Source organism: Engraulis encrasicolus, chromosome 7 (assembly GCF_034702125.1).
Source record: "Engraulis encrasicolus isolate BLACKSEA-1 chromosome 7, IST_EnEncr_1.0, whole genome shotgun sequence".
Taxonomy (NCBI): Eukaryota; Metazoa; Chordata; class Actinopteri; order Clupeiformes; family Engraulidae; genus Engraulis; species Engraulis encrasicolus.
In genome coordinates, this window is record NC_085863.1 from 8728614 (window position 1) to 8750597 (window position 21984).

The 21984-nt window shown below is 42.3% G+C and overlaps 1 protein-coding gene across 2 annotated transcripts in view; it reads right to left on the reverse strand.

Annotated features, from left to right (window-relative positions):
• The window catches only part of LOC134452408 (adhesion G-protein coupled receptor G2), a 44862-nt gene extending 26377 nt beyond the window's left edge, over window positions 1–18485 (reverse strand). For both annotated transcript variants that reach the window (XM_063202796.1, XM_063202795.1), the window contains exons 1-10: window positions 18128–18485; window positions 8936–9039; window positions 5067–5276; window positions 3829–3902; window positions 3374–3693; window positions 2990–3038; window positions 2446–2483; window positions 2072–2217; window positions 1715–1775; window positions 1–13 (exon numbers count right to left, since the gene is read on the reverse strand). The exon at window positions 1–13 is cut by the window's left edge and continues 40 nt beyond it. In XM_063202796.1, the coding sequence (XP_063058866.1) occupies window positions 1–13; window positions 1715–1775; window positions 2072–2217; window positions 2446–2483; window positions 2990–3038; window positions 3374–3693; window positions 3829–3902; window positions 5067–5276; window positions 8936–9039; window positions 18128–18330 (1218 nt within the window). In that variant the 5' untranslated portion in view covers window positions 18331–18485. The remainder of the gene's footprint in view (window positions 14–1714; window positions 1776–2071; window positions 2218–2445; window positions 2484–2989; window positions 3039–3373; window positions 3694–3828; window positions 3903–5066; window positions 5277–8935; window positions 9040–18127) is intronic.
• Between the last annotated feature and the right edge of the window lie 3499 nt (window positions 18486–21984).

Below are 21984 nucleotides of genomic sequence, written 5' to 3' on the forward strand. Positions count from 1 at the left end.
CTGACCACCGACACTGTGAAACAATCAATATTTTCACAAATTTAGCCAAACAGTACACGCAGTATTATGTCAGCAGTTGAATTTAGCCTGTCTTACATCTTACATATCATTTGTGGAGGTTCAGGGTTGACACTAGCCCTAGGAAGACAACGCCGCCGTTGCCTTGGGTCCCAAAGTTCTTGGGGGTGCCAGTAATGCCCAAAAGGAAATCCCGCAGAATTGGAACGCCAAGTGAGATAAAACATTGAACTTTACATTGATAATGATTATTCATTGGCCCTCTGTATTATGCACAAGTCAAATCAGCTGTGCTTGATCAGATGTACCATACGACGCTATGTCTATGAATACCCATGTGTAGGTGCACTTAATGGAAAGGGGGTGCTCACCTATGTTAGCAAATTGGCTATAACTGGCCCTGTTCAGGTTGAGCGCCATGTTACAGTAAGAGTGATGGGAACGCTTGCCTTATTACACAGGGAAGTCTTCAGCAATGCAGTGATATCTGTGCCCATCTGCTCATCTGCTGTATGTGCTTGAAACCTATGGATCTAAATCACCTAAGACTGTATTCCTCAAATGTGTAATGTGATGTGTTGAGCGCCATGTTGAGTCTGGTATTCAGCATAGATCAGGTGCCCGGGGGCGTCAGTTAGCCCTCCAGGGGCTTCTGAGATGGCCACCAAGAATGTTAATAATTACTGATGACTACAAGACTTGTTTTTCTTCATTTACACGTAAATATGAGATTATTTCTTTATAAACTATAAAGAATATTTTATAACCTATAGGCTAAGCAAATTGTCATGCATAGTGTGATTTGAGAACGACAAAGCACTGGTAGAGGATTTTGAACAAACAAGTAGCCTGGGTCCCCTCAGCAGGCCTCAGGTAGCCCTTGGTAGCCCTCAGACCCAAAAAGGTTGGGGACCTACCTGCTATAGTATAGGTTGACCTAAACAGTGGAAACCCAGGGGCTAAACAATGTCCCTTGGGCCATTCAACTGTTTAACCCCTTAGCACAGCACTATGGCTCTCTGTAATGTCACAGCAATGTTGTTTTGATGTAGTTAAGCATTTTCAGCAAGTGAATAGGGTCGCCGGCGACCCCTGCTTTAGTAAGAGGTTAACAGTATACAGAAGGACACTAAGAAGGACATCATTATTGGGGATTGGACTGCCTGAGATGCCAGAGCTGGCCCAGATCTGGAACCTCTTGGCATGTGTGTGTGTCTGTGTTTGTGTCTGTGTCTGTGTTTGTTTTTATGTAGCTACTTGACACCTGAATTTCCCCCTGGGCAGGGGCGGAGCTATAGGGGGGGCGAGCAGGGCACTTGCCCCTGGGCCCAGGGCCCTGGCGTATTGATAGTTGGGGCCCTATTGTGAGCTTAGCAGGCTGTATGGGGGGCCGTATCGGTGTTTTGCCCCAGGGCCCTGTATACATTTGTTCCGCCACTGCCCCTGGGGATCAATAAAGTTTCTCTACTCTACTCTACTCTACTCTAAACACTTCTTAAATATGGTTTGAATGGCTTTCTAGATTTGGCTGTTCCAGCAATTTCAGTACAGTGGAGGTCTGAAAAGCATTACAGTATTTCCCACAGCACTTTATGGCTAAGGCAGACACCTTGACAACAGACACCTAACCCCTTGACTAAATGATCTGAGGAAACAATGAATTGCACACAGACAGAGATTCTGGTATTCAACTCACCTGGTGCAGTTGTATGTGGAGTTGGACGTGGCGTTGGGCCGCTCTGAATGAAGTGCAGCAGCTACATCACGTGCAGTAAGACAGGTGAGAAGAGAGAGAGAGACAACAGCAGCTCATCAGCATAAGGTGCAAAGCACACGTGTAAAGACAAATAAACTACACGCTTGTTCAAAGCATATACACAGGGGCAGAGCAAGGGGGTGGCTTATGGGGCTGAAGCCCCGGATCTCACTTCTAGAGCCCCCGACCCAGAGGACCCCCAGACCCCCCCAACCCCGGAGGTCCCGGAGATTGTCAGCCTCAGCCTCTGTGTGACATGCAGATGTCTTACTGTAAAACCAGAGTATACTCACTCACCAATTGATTTGACCGTGTTGTTTTGGATGCTGGCAAATATTTTTCCTTCGTCTTCCTTGGTACGGCTCGCGTTCCACAGGGCATGACGAAAACAGCAAGGGCTTCTGGGAGCTGAGAGCTTCACCACAACAGAACACACCGTCCGGCTGTAGGTGACAGAGTAATTGTATGAATGACATACGTCACAGAGATAATGAATTAAAGAGACACAGATAGATAGATAGATAGATAGATAGATAGATAGATAGATAGATAGATAGATAGATAGATAGATAGATAGATAGATAGATAGATAGATAGATAGATAGATAGATAGATAGATAGATAGATAGATAGATAGATAGATAGATTCAGAGGCGTTTAACTGCACTCACTTAATCCACTGCTTTTGTTTGCAGCAGACTTCCATTTCCTGAGAACAGAACCACGTAAACACTATTATGTTGCAGGTCATCTTACAATCATACAATCATTAGGACATTACATTACACATACGCTCATAATTTTAATATTCACCACATCTTCAATATGTAACCTTGGTATGCAGTGTACTTATCATAGCATTGTAGGCCTATAGTAGCATGCACTAGCTGAGAACAAGCAGGTAATAATAACGCTTTCTAAATATCTGGTCAATTACTATTGGGTGCTGTTACAATTCAGTAAATTCATATTGGGTGCTGTTACAATTCAGTAAATTCATATTGGGGGTTGTTACAATTCAGTAAATTAATTTTGGGGGTGGTTACAATTCAGTAAATTCATATTGGGTGTTGTTACAATTCAGTAAATTAATTTTGTGCGTTGTTCTTATTCAGTAAATTAATTTTGGGGGTGGTTACAATTCAGTGGGATCTAGTAATGCTGCAAAACCCCACTATCTTATCAAAGCATTGAGGTACGTGCAGGTGTACATACCTGAAAGACGCTGTCTGTCCTGTTGTCTGTCGTGTTGTCCACTGCAGTGCTAAACACAGAAAAAGTGGGTAGCTTATTAAGAATTTTTGAGCCCAGTTGATTTTAATTATCATTATTATTATTATCATTATTATTATTATTATTATTATTATTATTATTATTATTATTATTATTATTATTATTGGTGTTATTCGAAGTGGTAGTAGTAGTCAAAGTGCTACTGTCACTGTCAAGTAGGCCTAAAATAGTGTTAGCGTTATACAGTGTTACACAGTGACACTAAGACCTAATATCTGCCTGTGTTTAACAACAACTCATGAGTTCAGAATTCATAGTCTCTCTCCAAGCTATTAGTGAATACATAGTTAGAAAGCGTAGGCCTACCTGTGTCCACTGATGCCTGTGCTTGTGTACAAAGGAGAAGAAGTGGTGTTCAAGGGTGAAGTTAGACTGTTGCTTCTGAGCCTTGGCCCAGTAACGTCATCTGATGTGCTTGTCACGGACGTCCCGTTTGTCCCCGTGCTGCTGGAGGCTGTGGTGACAGTGGAGGCAGCAGTGGACCGGCTGGTGTTGTGGAGGGCAGGGCTGGAGGTCATGTTGGTGCTGTGGTTGGGGGTGGTGGCGAGGGGTGGGGCTGTGCTGGGGCCTGGACCCACATCAGGTGTTTCACACGCATCGAGGTGAGAGCGAAACGCGTCCTCCAGCTGAGAAAATACCCAAACGAAAACATGAGATACATACTACAGCATGTCCTAAGAGAGGAAAACGTATGCTGGCAATAGAAACAAACTGGATCATTGAATATAAATGCAGCGAAATGTCGCGGTTTCAAGACATACCCATTCTGTGACGTTAGATTCATTCCGTTCGGAGCCAATGACTTCAACATGAAGCACCATCCAGTAGTAAAAATCTAAAGCACAAACACGTTTCTGGTGAAACAACCATTCATTTTGATTCAGTGTGTGTAACTTCCTCTTTAGCCTAACAACCTGTCATTGACTTCATCCATTAACCCCTTTGCGCAGAGCCTATGTTGTAAACTTGCTGTCACCAAAATTGTAATGTCCAAGTCTTAATCTGTTACTTAAAGGGGTATGCCACTATTTTGGGGCTTAATACAATTAAAATCGTTGGCTGGGGTTTATAAAGGTGGTAAAGTGTCTTATTTTTTATGTTAAGCGTTGTCTTTAAGACAAGTTAAAAGAGGGAGCATTTCGCTAAGCTAGTGAAAGTCAATGGATCACATGTAGCATGCTACACGGATCTATTGACTTTCACTAGCTTAGCGACATGCTCCCTCTTTTAACTTGTCTTAAAGCAAGACAACGGCTTACATGAAAAATAAGACACTTTACCACCTTTATAAACCCTGGCCAACGATTTTAACTGTATTAAGCCCCAAAATAGTGGCATACCCCTTTAAGGCTCTCTGTAAAGTCATAGCAATGTTGTCATGATGTAGTTGAGGCTTTTCAGCAATGCGCCTGCCGGTGGGCCCATCCGCACAAAAAGGCTACGACTTAACAGGTCTAAAAAGTTGGCAGAATTGCCATTGCTGTTAGAAGTAAATGTACGTATTAATGCATAAATTTACATATTAATGCTGCAGTCGCATAGAGTCGGATGCTGTTGGACAGATGATGCTCCCGGTCCTACTGGGTTAATATTGGCATCAATGTGACAAGTCACAGAAATTCCTATGATTCTGATGACACTCTGTGTTTTCAGATGAGGGTGGCAGGGTTCATGTGATAGACTTCTGTGACATTAGGCAGCTACAGCAAATCAAAGAAACAGTACAGTAACATTATCAGTGCAGTACTGCATCTAAATGAAATGTCAGCGTAAATGTGTGCCCACTTAAATGTGTAGAATAGTATACACATAGCAGACAACTGGTTTGCCGTGCTGTTCAGCTGCTCAACTACAAAGTACATGCATCAGCTCATTTACAGTAAGTTATGAGTCAGATATGACTGAAGTCCAAACACAACTAAGCTACTTTTAGCCACACAAAGGGACAACTCCCTTCATACGTTCATACAGTCATGATCTAAATGCCTTGTCGTCTGACCTGTTGCATTGCTGGGTGGTGTTGTATTTGATGTGGTGCCTGGGAGCAACGTTGTGATATCATGGCCCGTTGTCACGTTTGATGTTGTTGATATTGTTGTAGAAAGGTTTGTAGCAGGTGTGCTCTGATTGGCATTGCTGGTTGTAGTTGTGGTTGTTGTTGCTGTAGAACGGTTGGTGGTTGTAGCTGCTTTAGTTGTTGTTGCAGTAACTGTTGGGAAAAACAACAGATGTTTATGTTATAAGTAAAGTCAAGATCTCTTTTCCAAATCACTACATATTTTAAAACATGTTCAAAAACTATGTGCTTTTTGTTGTGCTGCTGAATCGGTTTTAATTTTTGAATTTGGCAGGGAAAAATCAGATTAATCCAGTTACAAACAGTTACAATCCAGCCCCAATGCTACCTTGAAAGCAAATGTAAAAAAATGCATTTTCAAGAAAAACTGTGTTTAACGCCTTCTGTTGTAAAATGTGTTTAAGCCCCTTATTGTTAGCAAACTTGTAATGACCAAGTCTCAATCTGTTACGTAAGGCTCTGGGCAATGTCACAGCAATGTTGTTATGTTATGATGTAGTTGAGTCTTTTCAGAAAGGAGTGAGCGTCCCTGCTGGCAAGCTCATCTGCCCTGAGGCTGCATTGCTTTTATAGCAGATTGGAAAAGAGCTCTCTCTCTCTTCTGCCCCGGCCAGGGCTCTTGACTGCTATGGGGCACCTAAGTCATGCCCTCTACTTCCTGGTTCATGGGGCAGTGGGAGTCAAAAAATGATTACTGGGCTTGAAAATTAGTGATTTTTGGACTTGTGGTGCATAGGTGAAGGTCCAAGGTTTGGATTGGTGTAAAAAAAACAAAACACTCATTTTCAAGCCCAGTAATTATTTTTTGAATAGATGAATAGGGCTATAGAGAGTTAGACCCATGTTCGATTCCAGCCCGAGTTTGTTTCCCAGTCCTTCCCCGAATCTCTCTGCCATTACTTTCCTGTCTCCTCTCAAAATGTCTTATCCAATAAAGGCAAGCAAATCCCCCGAATTCTTTTAAAAAATGAAAGAGCTGTCCACGTCAAGATCAGTTGGTGGTTTCGACACAAGGACTTGTCAAAGTTTGGGCCCAAGAGTAACTCTGTGTTTAGAGGCACATCCACAAGTAGTTGTCCAGGTGCCAGACAAAAGGTAGTACGTAGTGTGATGAAGTGGTCTGCACACTGTGTATTAACTCCAAAAATACTTTATTTCATTTTAACATACGGCAACGTTTCGATCCAACAGAGGGATCTTCCTCAGGCCTTCCTGCAGACCGCTTCATCACACTACCCAAGAGTAACTTTGTCATCTCTGTTGTATCTCTGATAGCAATCTCCTCAGCTGTCGTCACACTTCCTTTATCACACTTCCAATGAAGCTGCCGTGGTAAAGCAGAAAGCGGTCCGTCATGACAAGCTAAAGAAGGACTATAACTCAGATCAAACGGTCCTTAATTACGGTAACATTACAAAGTATTGTGCAAATTTTTTTTTCTCAGATTTTTTGATGCCATCATCATTGTCATTGAAAAAACAATATTAACAATATTTTGGTTGAAAATAAACATTTCAAATGCACTTTTCCAGTTGATTATGCATCACTTTTTAACACCTAAACACACTTTCATGACATAATTTCTAATGCATTGCGAAGCATCTTACACCACTCTAACGTCTCTATTCATGGCAGCTTATAAGACACTGGATGAAAGTTTAAATGTTGTTGATCCTGACGTTTCCTCTGCTGTCAGGCTACCACCCGCTTAGTGAGGTGATGGGGAAAGGTCCAGGCTAAATCTGGAGCCCTCGTCTTGGGCCCAAACCAGGTCGGGAACTCGTCTAGACCAGTGGTTCCCAACCTTTTACTTCAGGGACCCAAGTTTTTACTTTTGTAAGCTTTGGTGACCCAACTATGCGAGCTCCCGCACGAGAGGGAGTCACAGGATACCCTCTGTTTCCTGCGAAAACTCATTTTAGTTATTTTATTCCTCAATTTGTCTTTGGTCAAATATAGAATAAATGTTTAATGTAGCACTTACATTTTGATGCTTCTATGCACATATTAGTTAAATGCTTTGCCATTTATTCAACATGGGCTATATATATTTAAAAGAAAACCCCTTGAATTCAAGAGGGCTCCGCGACCCGCTGTGGATCTTTGGCGACCCATAAGCTGGGTCCCGACCCATAGGTTGGGAACCACTGGTCTAGACCAGTGTTTCTCAAACTTTTTTAGACCGAGGACCACTTTGTCCGCCCCAAAAATGTTCTGGGACCACCTGTCAGCGGAATTGACAGTTGAGGGGTGCTAATTTGACGCTGGTAATTTCGATTGAAATCACAAGCCTGTCTTATTGCGGTGAAAATAAGACTTCAGCTTTGTTTAGCTTTGTAATTATGTTACAAATATACTGCTGCTAGTTTGTCTTGGAAAAGTAGAAATCCCCTCGCGGACCACCTGAGCTCTGTCGCGGACCACCAGTGGTCCCCGGACCACACTTTGAGAATTACTGGTCTAGACTGATAACAAACTGTGGAGGTGTGTGAAACACGCTGCCTCTAAGTACACCTGTCTAGGGAGCCTACAGCTTAGAGAGCAGTCTGCCCATGGGGCATTCCTCTGAGATTGACTCACTCATTCTAGCCCACAGAAGACTTGACATTCTGCGCAGGTAAAAAAAGGTCCAAGAACAGGCTGGGCCGGTTGGCTAAATTTGGGAGCCATTGTGTTGTAGGTTGCCGAGCGGAGGCCAGGGGAGAAGTGACAGACTTCTACATTCTGGAGGCATGTTTGTGTCTCTCACTGTCACGGCGTGTGAGTTGCAGCTTTTGACAGCCTTGTTAGGCTAGATAAGGATCTGGTATCAGCAGGCATGTTCTACGCAAATCGGAAAATCTTACCAACGCCTTTTTGCGAAAAAAAAAAAGAATTATGCAATGTTGCAATGTTGGTTATCTCTGTCACCTCTATTTCTTGACATTTCTTCAAACGACTGACTCTAGTACAACAGCCCCAGCCAGGACAGAGAAGTGCCATCAGTTGTGGAGGCGCCACACGCAAATGCCTGATTGTTCACATCAGAAGCAAAAAGAGACAAAAGAAGAGCGACAAAAGACATTCTGTCTTCATGGAATCAAGCGAATACCATGACAAAGATGGCAACGATGACATATTGGGAATCAAGAGCCAAAAATAAAACTTTCATAATGAACCATTCATACCATTCATAATGTTCACATTTTCGAATGTGAGACAGAATGCGACAGATATGTTCATTGATAGGCTAAATAAAACATCCCAATACAATGTCATGAGAGAATAAAGCGCACTTATGGTCACGTTTGTCTACTGACCTGTTCAATTTGGCCACTACTGGGATGTACTGTATCAGTAACCCTCTGCCTGATATTACACTGCTGCTTCATCCCCAGTTAGACACCAATATATATTATATAGGCCCAATACACCAGTGGTTCCCAACCTTTTTCTTCAGGGACCCATATTTTTACCATTGTAAGCTTTTGTGACCCAACCGCGCGGGAGCGGGAGTGACATGATACTCTGTTTCCTGCGAAAATTCATTAGCTATCATTTTATTCCTCAATTTGTCTTCAGTCAAATATAGAATATATGTTTTATGTATCACATTTTGTTGCTTCTATGTATGCATATATTAGTTTAAATGCTTTGTCATATATTAAACATGGGCTATATATGGTATTGAAATTAAACCCCTTACAATGAAGAGGGCTTCGCGACCCACTGTGGATGTTTGGCGACCCATAGGTTGGGTCCCGACCCATAGGTTGGGAACCACTGCAATACACAATAAGCATTTGGCTTACCTGTTAGAGGGGACACGAGGAGCAGAAGGGTAATGAGCAGGCACATGGCAGAGGACAGAGGCCAGCGCTGTCCAGCCACCGCAACACACCAGCTGGCCATCCACCTACAGAGAAGAGAAGAGAAGAGAAGAGAAGAGAAGAGAAGAGAAGAGAAGAGAAGAGAAGAGAAGAGAAGAGAAGAGAAGAGAAGAGAAGAGAAGAGAAGAGAAGAGAAGAGAAGAGAAGAGAAGAGAAGAGAATGGTATAACACCGTCCAACAAGGGGTTATGCGCATCAGCAGTTGATTCAGAGAAGGATGTGTCTGATTCTGAACGTCGCTATTCGTATTTATTTGAGTCAAAACAGGAACAAGCCCAGACACACCAGAGGTCCTAAAGAGGACTACGTACAGTAGGCCTACATTTCATACATACAAACATTCAGTACATTTATACACAGGAAAGGCCTTTTGAGGCAACTGACACTAATGCAACCTACAGTATATGTCAAATGCATACTCAGAAACAGGGAAGCCAACAAGAGGGGGCAAAGGGGTCAGCTTTCCCGGGCCCAGGGATATTGGGGGCCCATAATTGGGTCCTCATTACATTGAATGTATTGGGCTGGTGGGCCCTTTCAGATGACTTTGTCCTGGGCCCAGTCAAAGCTGTCAGCGGCCCTGCTCAGCAATGTTCTGCCAGTGCCATGTGAACGTGCTTTTGTGTAGTTTCCCATGATACATCTGTAGCTCTGGAGCCCAGAGTGCATGGGCAGCCGGCTAAGTGACTTGAGTGGACCTAAGGTACACACATTAAGTCCTCATCATACAAGGGACACAACTATTATTCAGCGTGCATTATGCAAGGGCTTTTATCGCGATGGGAGACCAACAGAAAGACAAACACCAGGCCGCATAGGCCCTGACACACCTCAAAAGTCATGTGTGAACAATGTGCTTTGTAGAGCAGAGCAGCAGGACACACGGACAAGGGACAGGAAAGAAGGCCTACAGTAGAGCTAGCCCTGTGGTCAAACGCTCCACATGTTAGTAGAACACATCGCTCTGCCCACACACGCACGCACGCACGCACGCACGCACGCACGCGCACACACACACACACACACACACACACACACACACACACACACACACACACACACACACACACACACACACACACACACACACACACACACCACAAAAAGGGACACCTGACACACACACGCATGACATGACATGATGTATAGGCTGTGTATGTGTGAGTGTGTACTCTACTCTACAAAAAATCCCTTCTTTACATCTGCACGTGTTGTTCTATTTCCTGTGCACTTTGTATCTGCTAGTGATGCTGGCTATGATTATGTCCTCGTTTGTTAGTTGCTTTGGTTATAAAGCGTCTGCCAAATGCAATGTAACGTAATGTAATGTAATGTAATGTAATGTTATGTAATCTGACTTAGAGTAGAAGTGGAAACACTTGTTGTAAGTATTCAAAATGTCTTGTTTTACTTTTTTGTTGATGTTTTGTTGATGTTTCTTTAAATCCTTATCAAGAAGGCTACTGAAAGCAAAAGTACAAGTTAAGTGAAACCGCTTCTCAAGTACTGAAAGTACAAGTAGAAATATTTAAACATGACCTCTTCAGAAAGTAAAAGTGCAAGTCCCTAATGGTAAACCTTATAATGAGTATCCCAGATGCATTATTCTCATCAAGGCAAAGGGCTCTCACATAAACAGGTTAACCACCGCCTCCACGTTAACTTACTTACTTACTTTACTTTTCGTATACTACTTAGGCCTACTTCAGTACAAAAATGCATTGGAGTAAAATTATTAAATTCATCGTAAATATGCAGTGAAGTAAAAGTGGAAGTAAGAGGGGAAAATAATACTTCATAAACTGCATTTCGGTTATTAAGTTACTTACTGTAAGTAGTTCTACTTCGTCACTATACAACTCTGCAAACACACACACACACACACACACACACACACACACACACACACACACACACACACACACACACACACACACACACACACATACACACTTGAATTTTTTACTCTGGAAAGTTGTGCGTGCCTATATCCCTTTTACTGTTTGTCAATAAACCATCATGTTTTACTGTATCCCGCCATGCTGGCGCCGGATGATTTGAATGATGAGGCAGTATAGTAAACATTAAACTTCTCATCTGCGGTGTTGCCTATTTCCTCTAACCAAATATATAAACATTATACTGTAGGCCAGTGGTTCCCAACCTTTTTCTTCAGGGACCCATATTTTTACCATTGTAAGCTTTGGTGACCCGACCGCGCGAGAGCCAAAAAAAGAAATGATACTCTGTTTCCTGCGAAAACCCATTGGTCATCATTTTATTCCTCAGTTTGTCTTCAGTCAAATATAGAATAAATGTTAAATGTATCCCTTACATTGTGTTGCTTCTATGCATTAGTTTAATTGCTTTGTCATTTATTCAACGTGGGCTATATATGGTATTAAAATTAAACACTTTAAAATCAAGAGGGCTCCGCGACCCTTTGTGGATCTTTGGCGACCCACAGGTTGGGTCCCGACCCATAGGTTGGGAACCACTGCTGTAGGCTACTCCTCGCCTGTTGTGGTGTAAAGGCCTATATCCCGGTGATGTATTGTAGTATTCGAGTCCAGACAGTTGGTGGTCTCGGCCCCATCACAAGGGCGTATTAAAAGCTTAAGTAGAGCTAGACAAGAGTGTGAGACTACTGTAAACAATTATCTCGATCTAGATCTAGATTTCTATGTAGGGCTAAGTGTTAATTACGTAACTTGAGTAACTTGAGCTTGAACAAAAGACTCAGGCCTTGACTTGGACTAGACTCAAAGACTTTTATCTAGTCCCTTCACTTCGAGGCCATTTTGGCGACAACTGAGCGATAGACAAACAATATGGTTGGAATTGTAATGAAAACCAGATTATAATGGCTATCTAGGATTGGCCGTATACTACGTATATATGAAAGTAACGCTGTAAAACATAATTTTCTTACATCCAAATTTTGAACTGCGCATGTGCAGCACTTTGCAACAATACATTCTGCTTCACGGCCTGTAGGATCAAGTGGTGCGAACTGTATAGCAACTAGGGCTGGGCAATATGAAAAAAAAACTATATCACGATATTTATTACTTTATATCACGATAACGATATATATCATGATATAGCACAATTACATACGTTTTCAGTTATTCTCTTTATTTGCTCTTTATTTTTTCATTTCGCAAAACAAATTTCTTGTAGGATCTTTTTATTCTTGTTTTCACAGTTACATGAACTTACAGTGTGTATTGTGACAACATAAAATGCAATTAAATGATATTCAATTGTATAAAATGAATATCTTGTGGCTCTTGTTGCTGGAAAGGTGGGAGATGTGCAAGCACGCGCGATATTGGCGCTACGAATTGCCCCTGTTCATTTCTACGGAGGCTTTCTTAAGTGTTTCGTCTCCTCCTGTATAAAGTGTCTCTCCTCTACTGCATTTGAAAATCAGAGGACTCTGTATCGACTCTCACTAAACCAGCGGTTCCCAAACTTTTTTCCCTGTGCACCCCCTTGTACATTTCAGTGTGGTTCGCGCACCCCCTATGCGAATATTGCCGCACATTATACAGAGTAATTTTGGGAAGTCCTCATTTCCTATATAATTGACATTTTTTTCTGTCTTCATTACAATGAAACTTGTTGCATGACAAGTCTAGGAGTTATAAATTACACTTCAGAAGGACCCTTCCAGCATACAATTCACCAAACAATTAAAAACTACTTAATGTTCATTAATGCTGTAGAAAACACACATATCCGGCATTGCCCAATTCGGCGCACACCCTTGTAGCAGGTCGCGCACCCCTAGGGGTGCACTCACCACAGTTTGGGGACCCCTGCACTAAACCATGTAAGGCCTCAGTCCCCATGACTATTATCTCCTCCGGCCGTCTGCCGTGCTGCCCATCCTTGCCTTGCCATCCGTAAGCTCCAGTCAATTTACATTTCCCTCCATGTTACTGATACTGGCCCGGTTCCTCTTGGCAAGGGGGGGAGGCCAGGGGAAAACATTGACAAATTGCCAGGAGAAGACATGTCATGACCAAACATCAGGGATGTGGTAAAATCAGGTGCACATGTCAAACTCCAACAGAGTTGACTCCTTCCAACAACATATCAATACGGCCCTTCCAGACCCGAGGGTATAGGAAGACCGGCTCCTGTGAGAACTCAACAGGCCTACTCAACAATTCAAAATGATGCTTTTGCACACCTCTGTAGTTGGACAGGTGCGTAGGATATTATCCCAGTGGGGTTGTCATTCAAGTGTAAAGAAATCCTGAACACTGTCCATTCCAACAAGAAACTTTAATGCAACATTTCGGTCCTCCGACCTTCTTCATCGGATGACCGAAACGTATTAAAGTTTGTTGGTGGAATGGACAGTGTGGGGGATTTCGTCAGAATACTCAACAAAACATGGGGTAGTATTTCATTTATTGGAAACTGTCACTTCCCTCTCTGTGGTGTGGTGGCTTTGCTTGCACGTTTGTATAGCTGTGTAGCTCACACTAAGCCTACACTAAACCATGGAAGCAAACGAGATCTACCTCACAAAAGCGTTGGTTAAGAAGTTGTTTGTTGAGACTAAATGGTTGGAAGGATTGTTGTCGACTCTATTACAAAATGGTTGTCTCCAAAGGAATACCAGGCTGCCATGTCAAATGGTCAAATACAGTATGTGCTCCCTTCCCATTTAGGCGAGTACATCTATGCAAAAAAAAGACCTAACCCCAAAAAAATTGATACAAAAGGTTTTTCAACTGATTTTGTTACCTCTAAGTGTCCTTAATAACATACTAAAAATCTAGGAAAATCTGACTTCAGGAAAGGTGTCATTTTCAAGATCAAAGTTTTTAAAAAATAAAGGTTACTACATGATAATTACATTGGCATGAACTAACATGTTTTCAGGATCTGTTTGTTTGGAGTGCTGTTTGGGTGGATAAAGACACTACTGCTATGATAATATCCATGTGCTGTTTGTCAGGGCACATCATCAGTGATGAATCATGGTGTCACTAGGTATTTTGGGTCTTTCAGCAGCTGAACTGAATAGACAGGAGCCACTACATGTGTAAGTAGAGGGCAAGGTGAAACGGTTGGTACTGGAGGCAGACAATGTCCTGAAAGGACATAGGGCTTTAGCATAGCTTTCAGGTAAGCCAGAGTAGGGCCTGTTGTAGCGTCATAGGCAAGGTTCAGGGCCTTGTATTCAATTAGGGCATGAGAAAGAGGACATGACTGGGAAACTGAGGCTATGTGGTCAGAGAATGATAGATGGTCATCAACAATGACACCTAGATTTCTTGTGGCCTTATTTGAGGCAACAGTAGCAGAATCCATATTGAGCTCGATATCATGGCAACCCAAATCTTTGGCTGGGATCACCAGCAGTGCATTTGGGCGAGGCTCAACTGAAGGTTGCATTCCTTCATACTTGTGGATAGTTCAGAGAGGCAAGCGGAAATGTGTGTGACCGTGGAGTCATCTGGCACAAAGTAACTGTGCTTCATCGGTGTGACAGTAGTATGAGAAGCTGTGAGAACAGATAACGTGGCCCAGTGATGTGGTGTACATGGCAAATAGGAGTCCCAGCACCAGCCCTTAGGACACCTCTGTGGAGAGGCTATGATTTGAGGACAGCTGACCTTGCCCTTGATACATGCTAACAATGATACCACCAGACTCAAAGAATGTGTGGAAGAACTTGAGACACATAAAACTCAATTATTTATCTAAGAGAGATGTTAAATAATCATGTTTTGAAAAAAAAATGCTAGCTGGTGTGTCTGCACAAAGATTTTTTAGATTTACTACAAAACAAAAAGAGATGTCCATAATCTCTTCTGAAGATATCTTCTGGCTTACTAGAAACAAAATAAAAGTGTTATTTTGAGCTTGGGTTTTTCAGATTTTGAGATTTTGCATTTTGAAATTTAATGCATATTTAATTAGATATAGTCCAATTACCATATTAAAACATAACATTTCAGAAAACTTGCAATACATTTTTTTCTCACAAATATGTGAGTAATCACCGGATTAAGTTTCATGGTGATATCGGCAAGCTAAATTTTTTGGCCTATTCACCTGGAGTGTCTCTTGACGCTTATAATAAGCCTATGGCAGCCATGTTGAAAAAAACTCATTTCCCAAAGTCAGATTTTACTAGATTTTTAGTATGTCATTTAGCAGGTCCAATAGTAATAGAATCCATACAAAAACCTTTTGTATCAATTTTTTTGGGGTTAAACCCTAAATGTACTCGCCTAATTTTGTAGCTTTGCAAACAGAATTGATCGGCTACAACAGGTGGACTTTCAAACAAATACATAGGTAGATACAAAGTACATTTGGCCGTGTCAATTCAACACTTAGAGAGTGGATTTGAAAGGGAGAGTGAAAGTGAACATCTTCTTGTGTGCATTGGGTCCCAGAGTGCTCTAATTAGTGTTCAACTATCACTGCATTTTTTTTTACTGTATAGTGAAGCTTGTTCTAAAGATGATCAGAGAAAATGACCCCTTGATGGAATTGTCAAATCAAACAAAAATGCCTATTAATTTATGGAATCTCAGGGTGAGTTTCAAAGTCATTGTCTGGTGTTTCTGCAATCGTCTTAACTTCCTGGTTACAGTTATGGAAACTCTGAAGACAAAAAAAACTTTCCATTACAGAAAAACAAAGGACAAGTCCCCACATCTGATGTCAGCACAATGTATGGTCCAGATAGGCTACAATGGCTGGAAACACAGTGGTTTGAATGGATCCTTGGAAAATAGATGAAGTTTACATTACACTACATAGATGAAGTTTACATTATACTACTACACTCAACTGACACGTTTATCCAAAGCCACTTATGGTCAGGGCTGGACGCCATCTGGCATAGCGGGCATTTCCCGGTGGGCCCCGCACCCTTGTGGGCCCCTATTTTCAGAAATGTTCAGAAATGTTCAGTTTTTGGGTTTTTTTACATTTCTGAAAATAGGGGCCCACGAGGGTGCGGGGGCCACAAGTGAGTCAGTTCTGCACCGCTAATTATGAGGGGCCCATTCAAGCCAAAAGTGCATTGTTTCAACCCCAGACCAGCCCTGCTTATGGTATTAGGCTACAGAGTATTGGTTACAGTCCCTGAAGCAATGTGGGGGCTAAGTGCCTGGTTCAATTGGGCCTCCATAGATGGTATGGGATTCGAACCAGGAACCTTCGGGTCATTAGACCGGCTTCCTAACCACCAAGGCTTCCAGGTAATGGCTGTCCCACTGTAGACTGCAGCTGTACTGAAGGACGCCGGAACGAGTTTTTAAGTGGCGGTGCATTTTTTAACTTTATTCTTTATTTTTTAACAATGTTACTGCTGTACTCCACTCATTTGTCTGCAGTAAAAGTTGAGGAAGCCTCATTTAGGGAGCACAAAAGTGGGGAAGCAATGCACCACTGCATCCCCCTTTCCAGCACGACTGATATATGACTGAGATATCATGGGAGAGTAGCCCAAACAGTACGTACAGTATACAGTACATTGTAGGATGACATTGGATGGCCTCAGACAACAAACAATGTTAACTTAACAAGTCAGCATGGGCAAGGCGGCCACCAAGGATGTCAACAATGTAAACAAACATGATGGACGGCTAAGAGGATGGTGGCTACGTTACATCACATTCCACTGATGAAAAAGAGTTGAAGCCTGTGGCTCTGTGATAAGATATTTGAGCCTATAGAAACATCTGGATTTTTTTTCATTTGCTCAATTGAATATCCAATGATGTAAGGTCAAAAACTCCAAAGTGAACTTCGTTGTTTTACTGTACAAGACACAGGGCCACTGACATAGTGTAGGTTACACAATTACATTACATTACATTACATTGCACTTAGCTGACACTTTCATTTATTCAAAGCGACTTACAACTATTATTTTTCAGGGTATTGGTTACAGTCCCTGGAGCAATGTGGGGTTAGGTGCCTTGCTCAAGGGCACTTCAGCCATGGATGGTGATAGGGAGAGGTCAGGGGGGATTCGAACCGGCAACTCAGATCGGCAACAGATTGAAAGACGAACTGTCTAACCACTAGGCCACGGCTGCCACAATAAATAACGACAATAAACATGGGATATAATATAATGGGGACCTATATACAATAAACATGGGATATAATATAATGGGGAATATACAATAAACATGGGATATAATATAATGGGGAATATACAATAAACATGGGATATAATATAATGGGGAATATACAATAAACATGGGATATAATATAATGGGGAATATACAATAAACATGGGATATAATATAATGGGGACCTATATAATTATGCCTCCTCCCTGGGCCCTGGACATCTCACCCCTTTGTACTCCCACCTACCCTGACATGAACCCTCAGCCATAACACACCACACATCCATAGTATGTACAAGTACAAACAAATGAAGAGTTCAGATGCAAAACCCCCTAACTCCATTTCTGAAGACCTGCACTTCTATATTTTTAGAGAACCCTGTTGTTGGTATGGTTTACATTCATGTACTTGATAGTACATATAAATAGTTATATTACATAAATAAAATTTAAAAATATGCGATTTTGATAGCTTTGTATTACATAAAAATGAATTAAGATTATTTTCTGAAAAGGCACTTAGGGGGTTTTGCATCTGAACTCTTCAAATGTACAGGCCAGAACCAACTTGAAGAATTAGCCAAACACAGACTCTGTGTGTGTGTGTGTGTGTGTGTGTGTGTGTGTGTGTGTGTGTGTGTGTGTGTGTGTGTGTGTGTGTGTGTGTGTGTGTGTGTGTGTGTGTGTGTGTGTGTGTGTGTGTGTGTGTCACATGATCATTTTCCCCAAAAGGTCCAATAAAGACCTACTGTACAAGTCATCGTCCGACTTGCTGGACAGTATCAGAATGTCAATGTGTCACAACTTTTCTGCCAGGACCATCACAGACACCCTGCTGCAGCCAGTGAGTGAGGTAAGACGGACAGTGGTCATTCAACTTCAGCTTTAAAAACTACGATATCGTCAAAATTATGTGATAAGGTAAAGTCTGGCACAGACCACCACACACAGAAATTCTGATATCACAAAGAGAAATGGCAAGTCTTGCATACCTGTTAGCGCGCGCATCGCGCTCATCTACCTCACTGATGCCTTTCGCGGGGACGCCTCCATCCATAGACTGCGCGTTTTCAAATGACAGTCTGCTTATCTCTCGCACTCCTCTTACAAATCTTTCGAAATCCACGTATGAATGTCGGGGTTTAGCTGGACGTTTCACGGATAACAAAGTCGTTTGAACGGAAAGACGTTTCATACAAAAACGTTTTTTGTTCAGTTGGTTATTCACAAAAGGTTGGCTAAAAACAGTAGACGACTTATGCGTAAAATAGTCTGTAGAAAATAAATTATTGTAGAGCGGCGCTTGAGGACAAGAGTAGAACTAAGCTACAGACTTCTTAACACTGACAATTTGACAGCTATGAAGTGGAACTCCTCTGTCGCAACTGCTACACCCCTCTCTAACGTCAATTGCTCACACCTACACACGCGACATACCGATCAGTCACATCGGTTCACACCAACAGCAGTCTGCTGCGTCTATCGGCCAACTACAACAGCGTAGGCTATTCTTTAGGCCTATATGTTTTACTGTTATGTTAACAGTTTTCATGTGTTTTTCAAATGTTAAATTCACGTCAATAAATCACATGATGTGTCATCTTCACAGTGCGGAGACGCAGAGGACAGTAGAGACCGTTTTGGGGAAGAAAGGGAATAGGCTACCAGAGATAGGGTTCTTCCTGTAGCCTAATCTCTGGTAATATGGCGTTAACCCACAGCTTTCTATTACAGTAAGTTTCAGAAAATTAGACAGTGATGCAGAAGAGCTTCTTGAAACCGGTCAGGTGTCTTGCAACCTGCTGCCACCTCAGTCCGTTGGGACGCCAAAGCTTTGTCATTAATGACGTGGGTGCAGACAGGAGCACACCCATCTCTCTCTCTCTCTCTCTCTCTCTCTCTCTCTCTCTCTCTCTCTCTCTCTCTCTCTCTCTCTCTCTCTCTCTCTCTCTCTCTCTCTCTCTCTCTCTCTCTCGACTCTTTGTCCCCAATAACTTATATAGGCCTAGGCTATATTACAAAAAGTTGTATGAGAATCATTGTTTTAGCTTGTGTCAGATGTGACAAAAGCCTATCATACACATTGAGTCTAAATGCTCGGTTTGCTTCATGGGGAGCACTTTAGATATTTTCTCTAGCTGATAGTATGTGTGAGTCATTATTTTTTATTGCCATGTCAGCTTTCATGAGACCAGGCCCGGCTCAGAACAAACTGGGGATGGACAGAGAGAGAGAGAGAGTTCATAATATAGCAAATCGCAATGTGCAGTAATGATTGTGAAAACTCTGTGATGGCAATGTCTTGTCTTCATTGTCATTCCTCATTGTGATGGTCATTTTTTCCATGCCTAGCGTAGGCCTACCTTTAAAATAAATTGAAAAAGGATATTCAAACTGCTTGTGTTTAAATCCTCAGCAAACACAGTCCTATGGTCCTAATATTTTAGCACCCAAATTCCATCTCAAACACCACATTTGTCCTGCAGGACATACGTACACACGGTCACAAGGCTCCTTTCTCAAAACCTGCATACAATGTAGGCTAATGATCATCTAATTCTGGGCCCCTCCTCTCCTTGGGTCCAGGAGAACTGGCCCGTTTGCCCCCTTCATGAGCTATCCAGGAGTAAAAAGGGAAAAAATCAGACACACTACCTGATGAAGTTCGAGTGACTGAAACCTTGCAAAATTCAATAAGGCCTATGGTACTGCACAGACTTGCACAGAGGTGGGGGGGAGGGGGTGCAAACGGGTATGTTGTCCTGGGCCCAGAGGGGCCCCAGAATTGGGTTCTCATCACATTACTGTGTGGGGGGCCCATTCAGATGGCTTTGTTGGGCCTGGTCAATGCTGTCAGCTGCCCTGGTGTGGAGCTAAGTGTCTAATGTATAGCCTATTTGTGCACCTACATGGAAAAAAACAAAGCCAACATGATGGCCATTAAGTAGGCTATAGTCAAATAAAATGAAATTAAATGTGTGCAACTGTGGTGTTGCTATTGTTCTCAGACAGACAGCATTTGTCAAATCTTTGGACAAAAAAAATCACACTATCTATTTTCTCACAGTGAATGTTTTTCAGTGCAATTCTCATTTCACAATCCAGGGGTGTAAGGGCTTGTGTAAATGTGTTTTTTACGATCCTCAAAAAGATCATCAGTTTTGTTTTACCAGCTAGGGAAAAGGGAAGAGGGTGACTATTTGAGGAAAGGTTATCTTCTTTATGATCACTTTATCAAATACACTGTAAATCCTGTCAGATTAACAGATAAGAGTTGATGGAAATGAAGATGGCTTGCAGTCATTATTCCTGCAAAGCGCTCAGCACTTGCTTTAGCTATTCGTTTGCAATGCTCTGACAGCTAAACTGGCCTTCTAGGCCTCTGCTTTCCCAGACTGGAGGCCTAGTGCGCCATGATTGCACATGTTGTTTTTTGATAACAAAGACGCGTTTCGGTGTTCTGCCTTCTTCAGTGTGTAATAGGGTACTGTACACAAGTGACAACAGGTCTTAACTACCCATACCCACCCCATCCCATTTCCCCAACACCCAATGAGAACAATAATTTACAATCAATAATTTCATCCCATCAAGCATATTGGAAATCGGCATGTTGTTTTGAATAAATCACAGAGATGCTGAATTCCTGCCTTTATGTTTAAACATCCACTGGTAGGCCTACCAGATGGACTTGGCTTAAAGTTCAAAGCTTAACCCATTGTGTCCTGGACATACATATACGCTGCATTCAGGTTCTTGAGATTTGAGCTGTTTTATTAAAAATGTTGGTATGTTACAGCTGAATGAACATATTCTAAGGCAAACCGAGGGTCCTAGCTTTTAAATGTAACTCATTTCATGTTTGTATGTGCTTCTGAGCTTTCCTGGTGAACCAGTAGCCTGTAAGTAACAAAAGTTTGTGTAGCCCAGCCCCCGCCCTGGGCGTCAACACATAGCTTCTGGTTCACCAGGAAACTTCTGAGCTGAGATATTTAAGATTTAATAGGCAGAGGGCACTCTCTCCCAAAAAGGGCTTAGGGCAAAATGGGTTAAAACAAGGTAGGCCTATATGACAAGAACAGTTAGACGGAATGTGGCATAGTCTACTGCTGATCAACAGTGACTAAATATCTGGATATTGGCCTAGCCTTCCAGTCACACTGAATGGGTTGAAGTTCTATGCCATGCTATTGTTCACCATTTATTTTGTGTCAAGACCATATGGATGTTGTTTGCAGTTCACCTGTTCTCAATTACTGTAACATTATTGGAGACCTTATTGCGCTGCAGAGCTGATGTCATGTCAGGATTGTGTGTGTGTGTGTGTGTGTGTGTGTGTGTGTGTGTGTGTGTGTGTGTGTGTGTGTGTGTGTGTGTGTGTGTGTGTGTGTGTGTGTGTGTGTCGATAGGCTAATTAATGTAGGCCTATTTCTATATAAAATTCATTCTGCTTGTTATTGAAAAAAAAAAATGCTGTTATGAGGGGGTCGAAAGGAGAAGGGTGGACTGCTCCATTAGGAATTCCATGGCTCTGGGCAAAAAACAGATTGAGAACCTTTGCCACTGAGCTAAATCTTACCTTCTGCGCAAATTAGTGGCGAAATGATGTGCACAGTGCCATTCTTGTTGTCACTGCGCTACTTTGCGCAGGTGTGACTTACATTAACAGGGTGTTTTGAAGTACTTTGGCGTCGCCTCTCTGCAACCGCAACAGAGATAATAGGAAAGGGGAGTGGTGTAGGACGACGTAAGATGGTTCCTTGGTGGACAGAGGAGTGCAAGAAGGCCATACAGGAAAGGAACAAAGCGTTTAGGAAGGTGAAGACTACTTTTTGTTTTAGTGACATGG